We start from the raw sequence: 18,176 nt of genomic DNA, 5'->3' as shown, positions 1-18,176 counted from the left end.
TGTGAGTGAAGACAGATGAGGAAGGTTAAGTGACAGGTATCATGTAAGAAGATAATGTAAGGACCCTCACTCCTCATGGTATCGATGTCCCCTCTGAATTGTAAAGTGCTGTGGAATCTGTTGGCGCTATATAACTGAGATTATTATAATAAGGCACAGGAGGTGGATACTTACTGTGAGATTCTTTACTACACCCGGCCGTTGTCCGTGCTTTAATACCAGTATGGCCTCCAGGTAGTTCAGGACATTTAACTGATGTTTCCTTTTCTTGCTATTCCTTTGGATCTCCCTGAGTGATTTAAAAAAGGATGGCTGGGCCACATCCAAAATCTTCAAGTACTGTGATGTTGGCAAATGTGTTGTTGTTAATGTGTCATATCTAAGATGGATAAAACATATGATGGTTACATATGGCCATGTTAAAACCCTGGGGACAAAAGAGTGTGATTCTAACAAAATGTACACAAATTCATATAGGCACATAACTTGCCTGTTGCTAGCCACCTCCTGTGAGTCACGCTTTGCCAGGTTTTTCTGGATATCCTTGGCCACCTTTTTAAAGATTTTAAATGCTCGATACAGATCCGGATTTTCATAGGCCAAATTGGTTTCTCTTAGCTGATACCGCACAAATCTCTTAACATGCTTTAAATAATTGCACGCCGTCTGGCTTGAGAGTCCGATTTCCAGCAGCTTGACAAAGAAAGACCGTGCCTTCACAATGTCCTTCACGAACTCCAAACTCGCACAGTCTTTATTCATATAGTATAGGAAGCGTGAAACGTTGGCAACCTCTTGCTTCACCTTCCTTACTGAGAAATTTTTATTTAAATAATCAGAAAAACCTTTAAGGATTGGATCGGCATCTTTAAACCGTTTATATAAGCCAGCTTGTTTCATTTTTAGTTTCAGTCCTGTCCATCTTCTCTTTTGAATTCTAATGTTGGATGAAAGAACAACAGTTAAGATTTGTGTGTTTCAATTTACAGATTATGAGAAAACAAAGACTGAATATTTCCTGACCTGTTCAGATCCTCATCAGAGCAGACATCGGATTCCTGCTCATCAGAAGGGACGGCGGATTCCTGCTCAGGGTGGACGGCGGATTCCTCCTCATCAGAGGAGACGGCATATTCCTCACCAGACGACTCTCCATCCTCGTCACTGTCTCCATCCTCGTCACTGTCTCCATCCTCGTCACTGTCTCCATCCTCGTCACTGTCTCCATCCTCGTCACTGTCTCCATCCTCGTCACTGTCTCCATCCTCGTCATCATCTCCATCCTCGTCACTGTCTTCATCCTCATCATCGTCTTCATCCTCGTCATCATCTTCATCACTCTGGCCTAAGGAAGATCCATCATATCAGGAACTGTGAGAGCTGGACTACCCACAATCACCTCTTCAAATCCCTCAACTTTACCAACTGGTGAGCCCTGTTGCTCCATCAGGATTGAGGTGGATGGCACCTCTTCTTCAGTCCTATCTGGTGAGCTCTGTTGCTCCATCAGGATTGAGGTGGATGGCACCTCTTCCTCAGTTCTAAAAGGTTAGTATGACAAACACCAAACATATCATTTTGCACGTATATAGTAGAGGAGATATAGGAAATACACAAAAAATAGGAAAATTATATCATGGTATATAATCCAAGAGAGTAGGGATTATTACGGCATATCGCTATAGATAATAGAAGGATATATATTAGCTGCAGATCAAATAGATTATATTTGGCTATTAGGGAAAATATAAAGAAAAGGAAAATCCAGTTCTGTTGAGCTGGACTCCAATTTTCCCTAATAGCCAAATATAATCTATTTGATCTGCAGCTAATATATATCCTTCTATTATCTATAGTGATATGCCGTAATAATCCCTACTCTTGGATTATATACCATGACATAATTTTCCTATGTTTTGTGTATTTGGTGTATGTGTGTGTATATACACATATATATGCAACAATCTATATACACATATATGCAACAAAATAAACAATATAAATATATGTACACATATATATGCAACAATATAAATATATATACACATATATATGCAACAATATATATATATATCGCATATATGTGTGTGTATGTGTATATATATATATATATATATATTACACATATATGCAACAATATGAATATCTATACACACATATATGCAACAATATAAATATCTATACACACATATATGCAACAATATAAATATCTATACACACGTATATGCAACAATATAAATATCTATACACATGTATATGCAACAATGTGTGTGTATAATATATATATATATATATATATATATATATATATATATATATATGCAACAATATAAATATGTGTACACATATATATGCAAATATATATATATATATATATATATATATATATACACACACACATATGCAACGATATAAATATATACGTGTGTGTGTTTGTATGTGTATATATATCTCTATATATGCAACAATATATATGTGTATATATATCCAACATACACTATATATCAGCCACAAAGAAAGAGTCCGGGTGCAGACCCTCCCCCCCCAAGGCAAATACAAAACCTCAAAATCCAGATAAATTGGAGGTTGCACACTGTTCTTAGTGAAAAGGCCTACAAATGGTGTGCTGCCTCCAATTTGTCTGGATTTCAATAACACACACATACCTCTCGCTTTCTTGAGCAACTTCAGTCTCCTCTTTGGATGCCTCTGCAGGTCCTTTGTCACTCTGTTCCTCCTCAACTTGGACAGTCCTGTAAATTATAAAAAGCCACCTGATTAGAGGACATTCATATCAAATAGTGATGAGCGATCCTGAGTTAGATGGGAGTCAAAAAGCATCGACCCGATCTGACCGAAAATCAGGGATCAGTCTTAACCATAAACCCTATCTGCCGAAAAAAGTGCCTGACCCATCCTGACGTTGGGCGGATCAGAGTGTTAAACACTAATATTGTTTAGTATTAATCATAGTCATGTCACATATCTAAAACTTTGACAGGCTAAAGTGGAGCCTACCTGGCCGTACTTGGCTTGCGGAGTATGAGGAACCCTCTATCCTCCAGAAAAGGAATCATGTTTGTCGCGGTTCCAAATGACAGAATCTCCTCCTCATCCATTGTTGTCCCTTTGGATGCAATTTTGCGAACTCTTTCCCTTGCAGAATCCAGAGCATCTGTCCTCTCCTTGGGGGAATTTTCCTTCATGCACTGTTCCGCGAGATGTCTGTCCAGTCGTTCTGTCACTTTATAGCAGACTGGACAAGTGAGGTACATCCGCTTTGGTCTTCTAAAAACAGTGGTATAAGACGTGTGATGTGCAGTACAACTATTGTGAAAGGGAATCCAGCCTACACATTCATAAAGCACTGAAAAACTTGCAGAGCTGACAAAATAGTACACCTCACACCTGCAGATCAAATAGATTATATTTGGCTATTAGGGAAAATATAAAGAAAAGGAAAATCCAGTTTTGTTGAGCTGGTCTCCAATTTTCCCTAATAGCCAAATATAATCTATTTGATCTGCAGCTAATATATATCCTTCTATTATCTATAGCGATATGCCGTAATAATCCCTACTCTCTTGGAGTATATACCATTAGATAATTTTCCTATTTTTTGTGTATTTGGTGTATGTGTGTGTGTATATACACATATATATGCAACTATATATATACACCTATATATGCAACTATATAAATACATGTACACATATATATGCAACAATATAAATATATATGCAACTATATATATATATATATATATATGCAACAATATAAATATCTATACACATATATGCAACAATATAAATATATGTACACATATATATGCAACAATATAAATGTCTATACACATATATGCAACAATATAAATATATGTACACATATATATGCAACAATATAAATGTATATACACATATATATGCAACAATATAAATGTATATACACATATATATGCAACAATATAAATATATGTACAAATATATATGCAACAATATAAATATATATACACATATATATGCAACAATATAAATATCTATACACATATGCAACAATATAAATATATATATATATATCTTGTAGATTGCAAGCTTGCGAGCAGGGACCTCACCCCTAATGTCACTGTTTAAATTGCCTTAACTTGTACTGAATTTATTGTCTGTACATGTCCGCGCTTAATTGTAAAGTGCTGCGGAATTTGTTGGCGCTATCATAATAATTTAAATAATAATTTTTATTTATATATGTACACATATATATATATATATATATATATATATATATATATATATATATATATATATATATATATATATATATATATATATATATATATATATATATATATATATACATGTACATGTACATACATACATACATACATACATACATACATACACACATACACACATACACACATATATGCAACAATATGTATACACATATATATGCAAATAAATATATATCTATATATATATGTATATATATATATATATATATATATATATATATATATATATATATATATATATATATATATATATATATATATATATATATACACACACACAATCTCCAACATACACTATATATCAGCCACAAAGAAAGAGTCCGGGTGCAGACTTCCCCCCCGGCAAGTACGAAACCTCAAAATCAAGAAAAATTGGAGGTTGCACACTGTTCTTAGTGAAAAGGCCTACAAATGGTGTGCTGCCTCCAATTTGTCTGGATTTCAATAACACACACATACCTCTCGCTTTCTTGAGCAACTTCAGTCTCCTCTTTGGATGCCTCTGCAGGTCCTTTGTCACTCTGTTCCTCCTCAACTTGGACAGTCCTGTAAATTATAAAAAGCCACCTGATTAGAGGACATTCATATCAAATAGTGATGAGCGATCCTGAGTTAGATGGGAGTCAAAAAGCATCGACCCGATCTGACCGAAAATCAGGGATCAGTCTTAACCATAAACCCTATCTGCCGAAAAAAGTGCCTGACCCATCCTGACGTTGGGCGGATCAGAGTGTTAAACACTAATATTGTTTAGTATTAATCATAGTCATGTCACATATCCAAAACTTTGACAGGCTAAAGTGGAGCCTACCTGGCCGTACTTGGCTTGCGGAGTATGAGGAACCCTCTATCCTCCAGAAAAGGAATCATGTTTGCCGCGGTTCCAAATGACAGAATCTCCTCCTCATCCATTGTTGTACCTTTGGATGCGATGTTGCGAACTCTTTCCCTTGCAGAATCCAGAGCATCTGTCCTCTGCTTGGGGGAATTTTCCTTCATGCACTGTTCCGCGAGATGTCTGTCCAGTCGTTCTGTCACTTTATAGCAGACTGGACAAGTGAGGTACATCCGCTTTGGTCTTCTAAAAACAGTGGTATAAGACGTGTGATGTGCAGTACAACTATTGTGAAAGGGAATCCAGCCTACACATTCATAAAGCACTGAAAAACTTGCAGAGCTGACAAAATAGTACACCTCACACCGCAGTGTAACCCATACAGAGCTCCATCTGAGTGAGATACTCTGCAGATTGCATCACACAAGGGAATTTACCATAGAAAGACACCAAGAAGTGAATAAGAAAGTTCTATGCATGTTAGCAAATGTAAGACACACTGGTAGAGAATTCACATACCTGGACACAGCAGCCGGCGGGTCCATGACAGCGGGGGATCTGTATTCACAAAATACACCATGTGAAAATAAAACCTAGCCTGTAACAATCATATTTCCTGCAATAAAAACAATCATGTATTTGTGAGGAGCATCCTTTTCCTGGGAACATTACAAGGTTTACGCTCCTTGTGCTGCTTGCTCTGGTAGATGAGATGAAAGCAACAAATGCATACAGAGCAGATAGCATTCATCTTTGGGGAGCCTAGCAAGGCCCCCCAGGACCCGGCACTGTCCAGATCAGCATATTGCAGACATACACTAGTAGCAATGATACTCACTCATCCTGATGACTAGTAGCAGGCTCCATTGTGAAGAGAGAACTTTCCCAAACTTCTCAGCAGACACTGAACCTCCACTGTCTGACAATGATCTGTGTTTAGGGCACTAAACTAATACTTTTATCAGATGCAGAGGGGGTGTGCCATCAATTTACAGCACAGGGGATAGTGCAAACACTCCTACTAGAGTCTGTACAGCAGAGTGGACATTGACAGATGGGACACAGCATCACAACAAATATTTGCTACATTTTTTAGGGTACCGTCACACTATACGATTTACCTACGATCACGACCAGCGATATGACCTGGCCGTGAGCGTAGGTAAATCGTAGTGTGGGAGCTGTCACACAGACAGCTCTCCAGTGACCAACGATGCCGAGGTCCCCGGGTAACCAGGGTAAACATTGGGTTACTAAGCGCAGGACCGCGCTTAGTAACCCGATGTTTACCCTGGTTACCAGCGTAAAAAAAACAAACAGCACATACTTACATTCTGGTGTCCGTCAGGTCCCTTGCCGTCTGCTTCCCGCACTCACTGACTGCCGGCCGTAAAGTGAAAGCAGAGCACAGCGGTGACGTCACCGCTGTGCTGTGCTTTCACTTTACGGCCGGCAGTCAGTGAGTGCGGGAAGCAGACGGCAAGGGACCTGATGGACACCAGAATGTAAGTATGTGCTGTTTGGTTTTTTTTACTTTTACGCTTGTAAACAAGGTAAACATCGGGTTACTAAGCACGACCCTGCGCTTAGTAACCCGATGTTTACCCTGGTTACAAGCGAACGCATCGCTAGATCGGTGTCACACACACCGATCTAGCGATGACAGCGGGAGATCCAGCGACGAAAGAAAGTTCCAAACGATCTGCTACGACGTACGATTCTCAGCAGGATCCCTGATCGCTGCTGCGTGTCAGACACAGTGATATCGTAACGATATCGCTGGAACGTCACGAATCGTACCGTCGTAGCGATCGAAATGGCAGTGTGTGACGGTACCCTTAGTCATTTAGTGAATTGTTCCTCCATATTTGGAAGCACTATCCCCTGATGATGCTTGATTCATATGTGGGGATGTGGCACTGGTACTTGGTCTTTCTGTGCCAGAACAATGGCAGATCTTGCGGATACGTGCCCACTGGATATTTGTGCTGCTTTTTTTTTTACACTACAACGTTTGTGCCGCTGAAAAACACAGTACAAGTAATGTCCTGCCAATGTATCTGTCCACATTCCTATTTCTCCTCCATAGACTTAATCGGACACCTTTCTGTAGGTCAGAGGCTGAAAGCATTATGAATTATTGAAACATCAGGGATACCCTGGATTCACATGCCAAACAAGAGAGGATAAAACTAAGCCCAAACCTACAGAGTAAGAACAATTTTATATGGAATAATCTGTCGGGCTATCGCCCACCTGACAAATCATGCCATGCAGTAGGGGGTAAATTGTGGCTGTGTAATTATAAATTGGGGGGACCTCTGCTGCTCCCTCCCAGTGCAAGTTCCCAGGACATACATGGAATTCATGGGGCCTTATAGCAGAGATTCACACTATCTCCACATAATACACACTAGAAATGCACACTTATTACACCAATGCAATCACCTTTCTGTACTATATACTCAAACACACTATTTACCTTTATTGTATACTGCATCGTGCAATATTTTTAATTAGTTTTTTTCTCTCTCCACATGTTGAATGCTTCAAAATGTAATTAATGCCAATATCTGATGGGTGTTTTTTTCTCTTAGATTTTGTATTAAATGTATTTTGCCTCATGACTTTTTCTACAAATAAAATGTAAAAGTTTGACATGATTTGGTTTGCCTCTCTAGTATATTGGTGGGGTGTAGTGTTGATTGAATATATTCAGATGCCGAATATGGCCAAGTATATCTATTAGTACTGATAATAAATGCATTGTTGGGAAGATGCACTACCCTGGGCACAGATGCTGCAATTTAGTATCCAGGATAGTGCGGGGATATATGGGAAAGACTCCTGCACACACCTGCTGCAGTGACGCTTGTCGGGCTGTCTCCACCCAGCTATCGGTAAGGCTACGTTCACATTTGCGTTGTGCGTCGGTGACGCAACGCACAACGCAAATAAAAACGCACGCAAAAACGCTGTGTTTTGCGACGCATGCATCGTTTTTTGTCGAAATTTGGATGCAAGAGAAATGCAACTTGTTGAGTTTTCTGCACCCGACGCTTGCGTCAAAAAATATGCATGCGTCGCACAACGCAGCACAACGCATGTCCATGTGTCCCCCATGTTAAATATAGGGGTGCATGACTCAATGCGTCGCCCAACGCAAACACGCAAAACGCTAATGTGAACGTAGACTAACTCATCGTGTCCAGTACGCGGGGGATGATAGGTGTCCAGCACCACAGAACCCAGCCACATTGTGTCGTCACCACCCTCCTGCTATGATGGCATTGGGCCCTCATCACTATCACGCAACCAGCGCTAAAGTTGGGAAGAGGAAAAATGAAAGGAACAAAAGTCATCACTTCTAAGAAGTGAACAAAGTCCTTCTCTGGACAACATGCCAACAGGCCTTTCTTAAGGAAGTCCTATTTCATCGGAGTCGAGCACTATCCGATTTCTCAACGCTGCCCAGGATTGAGGTAGCCATTCCACACCGTACTCCGCTGCCGGACAGTGTCGGGAAAGGATGAGGGACGCAGGGGCAGGTTGTCAGACGCTGTTGGAGCCCAGGGCAGGTTGTCAGAGGCATTCGGAACCTGGGGGTAGGTTTTGAGAGGCAGTAGGGAGCCTGGACCAGGTTGTCAGAGGCATTCGGAACCTGGGTGCAGGTTGTCAGTCAGTAGGGAGCCTGGGGCAGGTTGTCAGATGCTGTTAGAGCCTGGGGCAGGTTGTCAGAGGCATTTGGAACCAGGGGGCAGGTTGTCGGAGGCATTCGGAACCTGGGGGCAGGTTGTCAGGGGCAGTAGGGAGCCTCGGGCAGGTTGTCAGATGCTGTTGGAGCCCGGGGCAGGTTGTCAGAGTCATTCGGAAACAGGGGCAGGTTGTCAGAGGCAGTAGGGAGCCTGGGGCAGGTTGTCAGAGGTATACGGAATCTGGGGGCAGGTTGTCAGAGGCAGTAGGGAGCCTGGGGCAGGTTGTCAGACGCTGTTAGAGCCCGGGGCAGATTGTCAGAGGCATTTGGAACCAGGGGGCAGGTTGTCGGAGGCAGTAGGGAGCCTGGGGCAGGTTGTCAGAGGTATTCGGAATCTGGGGGCAGGTTGTCAGAGGCATTCGGAACCTGGGTGCAGGTTGTCAGAGTCAGTAGGGAGCCTGGGGCGGGTTGTCAGACGCTGTTGGAGCCCGGGGCAGGTTGTCAGAGGCATTCTGAACTTATGGTCAGGTTGTCAGAGGCATTTGGAACCTGGGGGCAGGTTGTCAGAGGCAGTAGGGAGCCTGGCACAGGTTGTCAGAGGTATTCGGAACCAGGAGCAGATTGTCAGACGCTATTATTATTATTATCAGGCACGGAACAACACAAAATATGAAGAATCACATATGTATACACAACATACTGCAATGTTTAAGACAAGTGACGTGTAGCAGAGCTATCATTGTGAGAGAGGGGGATAAACATTTGTGCCCATAAATACTAGAGCATTTCACAGATAAGGAGTGTCAGTGTTCTATTAGAGTCTACAGGAAAGAAATATATCTTGGTACCGTGTTAACCAGTGGATAGAAAAATATTTAGAATTGATGCAGGAATGAATGTGTCACATGGATTTATGTCTTTTTACATCAACTAAGGAACTTGCCCCTCAGACCATGAAGGGTCATTACAACAGAGACCCTAATCACAGGACAATAAAACAATCCTTATCTAAGAATTGGCCCAATATTTATGGACGTAACTGTTTATCACCCATGGTAATTCTGCTTCATGTCACCTGGCTTATCTCGAAAGCTTGCAATTTGTTACCATCTTTTCAGTTAGCCATTAAAAGGTATCAACCACTGAGGACTCTCAATTCTAAATATTTTTCTATTAGAGTCTGTCTCTCTGCTCTGATGCCCCCACATGATCTCAGGAACAAACTCCTTAATTGATGTAAAAACACATAAATCCATGTGACACATTCATCTGTGCAGTGAGAGGGTCAAAGGTCGTCATCAGTTTCTACTCGCAGACTTTTCAGTATCTCTGAGATTTGAAGTAATTTCAGGCCAATAATGCTATAATCAAGCAGACAAAAATGTATTGGCACAGGTAGATCCTCCCTTTTTTTCTCTTATCCAGTGCCCACACTAACAGTACACATAGTGCTGGAGAATGCCATCCAGTGCCCACACCAATAGTACACATGGTGCTGGAGAATGTCATCCACTGCCCACACCAATAGTACACATAGTGCTGGAGAATGCCATCCAGTGCCCACACCAATAGTACACATGGTGCTGGAGAATGTCATCCACTGCCCACACCAATAGTACACACAGTGCTGGAGAATGCCATCCAGTGCCCACACCAACAGTACCCATAGTGCTGGAGAATGCCATCCACTGCCCACACCAATAGTACACATAGTTCTGGAGAATGCCATCCAGTGCCCACACCAATAGTACACATAGTGCTGGAGAATGTCATCCAGTGCCCACACCAACAGTACACATAGTGCTGGAGAATGCCATCCAGTGCCCATATAAATAGTACACATGGTGCTGGAGAATGTCATCCACTGCCCATATAAATGGCACACGTAGTACTGGAGAATGCTATTCAGTGCCAACACCAAAAGAACACATAGTGCTGGAGAATGTCATCCAGTGCCCACACCAATAGTACACATGGTGCTGGAGAATGCCATCCAGTGCCCACACCAATAGTACACATAGTGCTGGAGAATGCCGTCCAATGCCCATATAAATGGCAGATGTAGTGCTGGAGAATGCCATCCAGTGCCCACACCAATGGTACACATAGTGCTGGAGAACGCAGTCTACTGCTCATATAAATAGAACACATAGTGATGGAGAATGCCTTCCAATACCCATATAAATAGCACACGTAGTGCTGGAGAATGCCACCCATAGAATCGGGCCACCATCTAGTGCCCATATAAATAGTACACATAGTGCTGGAGAATGCCATAGTCTTCCATGTTTCTCTACAACTGGATAACGGGCTGCCCCAGACTGAAAATGTCTTTTCCAATCTGCTGTCCAAATCACACATTGGGGCCCCTGCTGGGACTTCTGGTGAGTCCAGAGGGGCCACTGGGGGTCATTTGAAAGCTAATTACCAGGCTGAGGAGAGGGAACAGCTATTGGGGCTGTGTGTTGCTCTGGTGGTCATTTGTGCCCCCTCAAGCCTGCACCACCAGGGCCATTTTTATCCATGGACAGCCATGCTGTGACCCCCTGAATTCAAATTCCCTGGGGAGCAGGGGGACAAGTGATGTTGCTGTGTGTGTAGGTGGCCTCCTGGACGATGTTCCTGCCAAGTGTGGGTTGCCTGACCCCTTCTGCACAAGTGTTATGGGGTTAGAGAACACCCAAAACTGCCCCAGGCTGAAAATGTCTTTTCAAATCTGCTGTCCAAATCTGCTGACACCAAAAGCGCGTTGCTGAGACTTGTGGTTCTGGAGAAACAAGACCGGGACCGTGAGCTCCCCTTTTGATGACAATGACACGGTGTGGTCTGGGTAAGAAACGTGGCATATAGCTTTTCTTACCCGGACCAAAACCTGCAAGTGAAAAAAAAATTTCAAAGTCTGAAATGAATGGGATTCCTCATAGGGAGATAAACGCTTGTATCTCCGTGGTTGACTGACATATGCACTAGATATTTCAGGTGGTGAGGGCACAGACTCTCCCACAAATGATAAAAGACCCCCCTCGACCGGCTGAGACTTGGGATTCCAGGGATATTGGCCCCAAACGGGGACCCCCCATCAAAACGCTTCCAATGCATGTCTATGAGAAAAAACATGCCAAAACTCTGGGGGTCACCATTCTGCGGTCGTAGGTCATGCGCACTCTTTAAGGGGAAGAAAGCCCAGGGTGTTCCTTGGCTTTCAACCCCTAAAATGGCAAATACCTGTGCACTTAGGCTGCAAATCTATGCAGCAAAATTATGAAAATGTCGGCCATTTTGACAGGAAACTGGGGGGTATACATTTTTTTTTCCCCAAGCTTGTGATATGTCAATCGTATAGAGAATTTCACCAGAAAAACAACGATGTGCATGTTTTCTGCATTATGTTTGTCATTCTCGATTCAATGCAGCATTTCACTTTTCATTTCAGGCAAAATGAACACTATTCTCTGCTAACTAAATGCCAGGGGAAAGAGGGGGTCGAAAAATGTTGGGGAGACTCTGTGCTCTCACTCTCTGAAAGATCTTGCGGCTGCTTGCCACCGCCACGGAGATACGATCGATATCTAATGGCTGTCTATAAGAAAAACATGCCGAAATTCCAAGTCGCAGCGGGGCAAAAAGGGTCTCAAAATCTGGGGAATTTCCTTGGCTTTCAACCCCTAAAATGGCTAATAGTTGTGCGCTTAGGCTGCGGAGCTATCCAGCAAAAATATGAAAATGTCGGCCATTTTGACAGGGAACGGGGGATATAAAACTTTTTTCCCCAAGCGAGTGATATGTCATTCGTATATAGAATTTCACCAGAAAAACAATGGCGTGCTTGTTTTCTGCATAATGTTTGTTGTTTTCGATTCAATGCAGCATTTCGCTTTCATTTCAGGCAAAATGAACAATATTCTCTGCTAAGTGCCAGGGAAAAGAGGGGGGGGCCGAAAAATGTTGGGGAGACTCTGTGCTCTCACCCTCTGAAAGATCTTGTGGCTGCTTGCCACCGCCACGGAGATACGATCGATATCTAATGGCTGTCTATAAGAAAAACATGACGAAATTCCAAGTCGCAGCCGGGCGAAAGGGGTCTTAAAATCTGGGGAATTTCCTTGGCTTTCAACCCCTAAAATGGCTAATAGTTGTGCGCTTAGGCTGCGGAGTTATGCAGCAAAATTATGAAAATGTCGGCCATTTTGACAGGGAACGGGGGGTATAACATTTTTTCCCCAAGCTTGTGATATGTCAATCGTATAGAGAATTTCTCCCAGAAAAACAATGGCGTGCTTGATTTTATTATTATTATTATACATTTTTATAGCGCCATTTATTCCATGGCGCTTTACATGTGAATACGGGGCAAATATAGACAAATACATTAAACATGAGCAGATAACAAGGCACACGAGTACATAAGGAGGGAGGACCCTGCATTATGTTTGTCGTTCTCGATTCAATGCAGCATTTCATCTTTAATTCATTGAAGGGAGGACTATAAATGGGGGACCAATGATAAGGCTTGTATGGAATAGATTCTTCTATAACATGCCATTATGTCATTAAGCAATCACAGCGTACTGTAGTCTGAGATTCATTGGAGGGAGGAGTCTAGATAAAGGGCCAATAAAAAGTCTTGTAAGCAATAGATTTTTAGAACTTGTCCCTTTTTGTGAGAAGTTTACAAGCAGCTTATTCATAGGTCCTTCAAGCTTTGACACACAGTGGATACAATGGCATCGTCATCAGCAAAAGAGTAAGTATATTACAAACCCACATACAATCCCACTTTTTCCTGTGATCACAGTTTGTTTGTGTTTAGCTGGGTCCACACGTAGTGTGAAAACACTCTGTTCTGGCACACATCAATGTATGTCTTAGGGTATAGGAAAGAAATATATATTGGTACCGTGTTAGCCAGTGGATAGAAAAATATAAATATTTGTTTTAGTATTTGCCTGATGAAGAGACCTGTGTAGTCTCGAAAGCTTGCAATTTGTTACCATCTTTTCAGTTAGCCATTAAAAGGTATCAACCACTGAGGACTCGCAATTCTAAATATTTGTCTTAGGGTATGTGATACATATGATTTGAGTGTGGAATTTTCTGTGCAGATTCTACATTTGTTGGCAGAAAACGCAGGTCAGAATCTGCGCCATTTTTTAGTATGTGCACACTTTACAGATTTTTGTGTGGAATTTTCTGTGCACGAAGCCGTACGGGTTACGGCGACACGCGTTGGGTCGCACCCCGCTCTTATTTCTATCTGGGGCCCCCTTTGGTGGGTATCTTCCTTTCCATCCTGGTTTAGGTCTTGGTCTCCATTATGGCTCGGATTTCGGGTTTTGGGCAGTTGTTTTGATACATATGATGGGGTTGTTATTTACACCCATTCGGTTCTGCTAGCCTTTTGGTTGTTCTCATATGGATCATGGCACTATATGTACCTTATACTTAGCCTGGGTTATTCCGGATGTGGGATGGTTGTTTATTTCTTTCTGTCCCATCTAGATTCATACTGGCCATTTGACCGACCATATACCTTATTATTACTATAGGGGATCCTGCTTATTTATTTTTTACTAATCTACCTGCATCTTCGATTATATATGCATTGTTGGATATAGTATTATGACTGCCTATTTATGCTTGTATCTTTATATCATATATTGATTGTGATTTTCCACTTATGCACTATATGGATGTTTTATCTATAGGGGGTCCATGAGTGGGGTGCTGTCTTGTTTTTACTTATGTTTTATGTCTTTTTGCTGTGTTGATGTACCCAATAAAGTTTGATATATTGTTATTTTTGGTGTAGTGTGCGGGCTTTACGGTAGTGCTTTGTTTTCTTTTTTTGGTTCATTTTTTGGTATGTGCACACATTTGCAGATTTGAGTGTGGAATTTTCTGTGCAGATTCTACATTAGTTGGCAGAAAACGCAAGTCAGAATTTGCACCATTTTTTGGTATGTGCACACATTTGCAGATTTGAGTGTGGAATTTTCTGTGCAGATTCTACATTTGTTGGCAGAAAACGCAGGTCAGAATCTGCGCCATTTTTTGGTATGTGCACACTTTGCAGATTTTTGTGTGGAATTTTCTGTGCAGGTTCTACATTTGTTGGCAGAAAATGCAGTTCATAATCTGCGCCTTTTTTTATTATGTGCAGACGTTGCAGATTTTTGTGTGGATTTCTTCCTTTTTTACCCCTGCAGATTTGAATAATGGAATGGGTGCAGAAGCGCAGCAGAACTCCACAAAAGAAGTGACATTTTTCTTTTTTAAATCAGCTGCGTTTTCCATGCACATTTTTCTGCACCATTAGGACGATTTTTTTTGCCCTTGATTTACATTGTACTGTAAATCACTTGCAGATCTCCGTTTTTTTTTTTTCGTTCAGAAGCGCTGCAGATCTGCAACTGATTTACAGTACAATGTAAGACAATGTCAACAAAAAAAATGTTGTGCTAATGGTGCGGAAAATTCTGCACTGAAAACGCAGCTGATTCAAAAAAGGACCATGTTACTTATTTTGTGCAGTTCTGCAGCGTTTCTGCACCCATTCCATAATAGAAATCTGCAGGCGTAAAAAAACGCATGAAATACGCAGCAAATGTCCACAAGAAAAATGCATCAAATCTGCAACGTGTGCACATGGCCTAAAGGTGAATGCAAAGTAAACTATAGGTACTCAGGAGTGGCATCCGCAGTATCTCAAGAAGGGACACCATGTTAAAGGGACGCTGTTAGCAGGTGGTTGCCATGTAACCTGAAGGCAGCATGCTGCAGGGGTCGAAAAACTTCCGATCTTGCTGTTTCTCTACTATGTGTGTTTTTGGCATCTTTATCTTCCAGCTATTAAGAGCCTGGTGTGGGGGAGGGGCAGCTATTTAATTCTGCTTCTTTTCTGTTTATAAAAACTTTCTTTGTGTCAGAACGGCCGTAAAATCTGAGTGATTTCTCATTGAATTCAGAGTCTCTCTGCCGACATTATGCTGCTCTCAGATGAGGTAGCAAAAATCTGTTGAAGGATCCCTTTAACGGTGAAACATTGCAAAGTGGTTTGGTAAGCGGTGTTTTGGTAAGCGGTGTTTTGGTAAGTGGTGTTTTGGTAAGCGGTGTTTTGGTAAGCGGTGTCACTGTTTTGGGTCAATTTCTCTGGAACCACATATCGTAGCTAGTCTGGGTAGCGCCTCACGTTTATTGCCGAGGATGTAAGAATTTCACAGTCCTAAATGACTGCCATTCTGCATAGGGAGCCAATTGACTGTTATGGCTCGGGTTGCTGCGACTTGCGGTTCTGGAGAAGCAGGGCTGTAATCGCAATTCTAATCCAAATGTGTAGGTCTCATCCGTTCTGGTACATGTATGTCTATTAAAGGTGATAAATACTCAGGAGGGACCTCTGCTGTCTCTCAGAAGGGGCAGCCCGGAATCAGGGACTCGGTGACAAGGGGCAGGGGGACATGCTGCTGCTACACTTTCCACGAGTCCTGGCGGTGCTGGTCACATGATCAGCTATGAAGGAGGAGATGGAGACTGCCTTGGCCTGGGGTGAGCGAAGCAGTGGCCATTGGTAGATGGTAAATTCACACCAAATTTTAAGGTGCAAATTCATATCACAAATGTGACTTGGCCTTTATAATTCCAACCCTGCATTACAAACCTTGCTTTTCTATTTTTATAGGTTGTCTAGGATGCCCATGACCTGTCCCATCTGCCACAGAGTAACAACCATACTCGCCAAACATCTCAGGCGGCGGTGTGGTAAGTTTGACACGGACGACCAGAGAAAAGCTACTCTGGCAACCGCGAGGCAGAACCTCATGAAAATCGCATCGCATGGAGGGACCATAAACTATGAAGACATAATGTCTCTTGGGTCCTTAGAGAACTGGGTTCCTTTCCTGGAGAATAGAGGATTCCTTGTGTTAAACAAGCCAACGGCCAGGTATGTCCCCCTTTTGTCCACCTATGCCTCGAATATCTACTTGTCCGGTAATCAATTGGCTTTTTATAATTTACAGGACTCCCCAAGATGCAGAGACTCAGACACCTTCCACCAGTACTGAGCAAGTACCTACGGAGGAATCTCCAGCCCCTATGGAGCAGGATAGAGAATGCAATTTCCAAGCCAGCTTGAGGTTAGAAAGAATATATATGTGCTCTTGGCCTCGCTCATCCCTGGCACCTGTTGCAGTGTATGTACACGGGAAGGAAACGTGCCCATCTTCTAATGTCTTGTAAATGATAAACTGCTAACAATCTCTTCCAGCCAATCCTGTGACAGCAACATTGCTGATCCAGTCGAAGCTTCTGAAGATGTGTCTGCGGAGATACCTGCCGGTGCGGACCCGGGACAAGCATCTGTGGACATACCTACCTGTGCGGACCCGGATCAAGCACCTGTGGACATGCCTACCTGTGCGGACCTGGGACAAGCATCTGTGGACATACCTACCTGTGCGGACCCGGGACAAGCACCTGTGGACATACCTACCTGTGCGGACCCAGGACAAGCACCAGTGGACATACCTACCTGTGCGGACCCGGGACAAGCACCTGTGGACATGCCTACCTGTGCGGACCCGGGACAAGCACATGTGGACATACCTACCTGTGTGGACCCGGGACAAGCACCTGTGGACATGCCTACCTGTGCGGACCCGGGACAAGCACCAGTGGACATACCTACCTGTGCGGACCCGGGACAAGCACCTGCGGATCTCGCAGAAGAAATGGGTGACTCTTCAGGAATGGAAAATGAGGATGAAGCTGGACCCAGTACCTTGGATTCACGAACACAGAAGTTAGTTTATGGTTAATTTATTTTCATGGCTTCTTATGGTTTCTAAAATATCTCAACGTTGGCTTGCTGTTCTTTCCTCAAAAATTATAGAATTCTGCAGACAAAATGGACAACGGATGTCAGGAAAAAGATGAAGGATGCAGGCCTTTATAAGCGCCATACACTAAGTCACCCTATATTGCAACAGTTTGCTGATTATTTAAAAAACACCTTGTGCGTTCAAAACTGCAAACAAGAAGTTGAGAATGTCGCAAGGTTCCTTTACTACATGGACCCAGAGCAGGTGACGTTGAACTTTGTGCTGGACATCAAGAAGGCGGTCTCCTTTTTTAATAAGCTACAAGCTTTGAAGCTGACATCCCAGACAATTTTCAATTACCTAAAGCATCTGAAGAGGTTCATACACCATCAACTCAGGGCAACTAATCTGGCGCATGAGAACCGTGAATTGTATGATGCCTTCAAAATATTTAAAGGTGTGACAAAAGACCTCCAGGGTAAGCTGTCCAAAGGGATTTCAAAAGAGGTTGTTGGCAAAAGGTGAGTTATGAGCTAT

The 18,176-nt window shown here is 42.5% G+C and overlaps 1 protein-coding gene across 1 annotated transcript in view; it reads left to right on the top strand.

The window, feature by feature from the left end:
- The window catches only part of LOC138637357 (uncharacterized), a 36,920-nt gene that overhangs the window by 14,345 nt on the left and 4,399 nt on the right, over positions 1-18,176 (top strand). The window contains exons 6-10 of the mRNA XM_069725957.1: positions 990-1,548; positions 16,499-16,762; positions 16,839-16,955; positions 17,087-17,620; positions 17,711-18,160. Of these exons, the coding sequence (XP_069582058.1) occupies positions 16,509-16,762; positions 16,839-16,955; positions 17,087-17,620; positions 17,711-18,160 (1,355 nt within the window). The 5' untranslated portion in view covers positions 990-1,548; positions 16,499-16,508. The remainder of the gene's footprint in view (positions 1-989; positions 1,549-16,498; positions 16,763-16,838; positions 16,956-17,086; positions 17,621-17,710; positions 18,161-18,176) is intronic.

This window comes from Ranitomeya imitator, chromosome 1 (genome assembly GCF_032444005.1).
Source record: "Ranitomeya imitator isolate aRanImi1 chromosome 1, aRanImi1.pri, whole genome shotgun sequence".
Lineage (NCBI taxonomy): Eukaryota > Metazoa > Chordata > Amphibia > Anura > Dendrobatidae > Ranitomeya > Ranitomeya imitator.
Note: the sequence above shows the minus strand (reverse complement) of the source record. Positions and strands in the feature narration are given on the sequence as shown.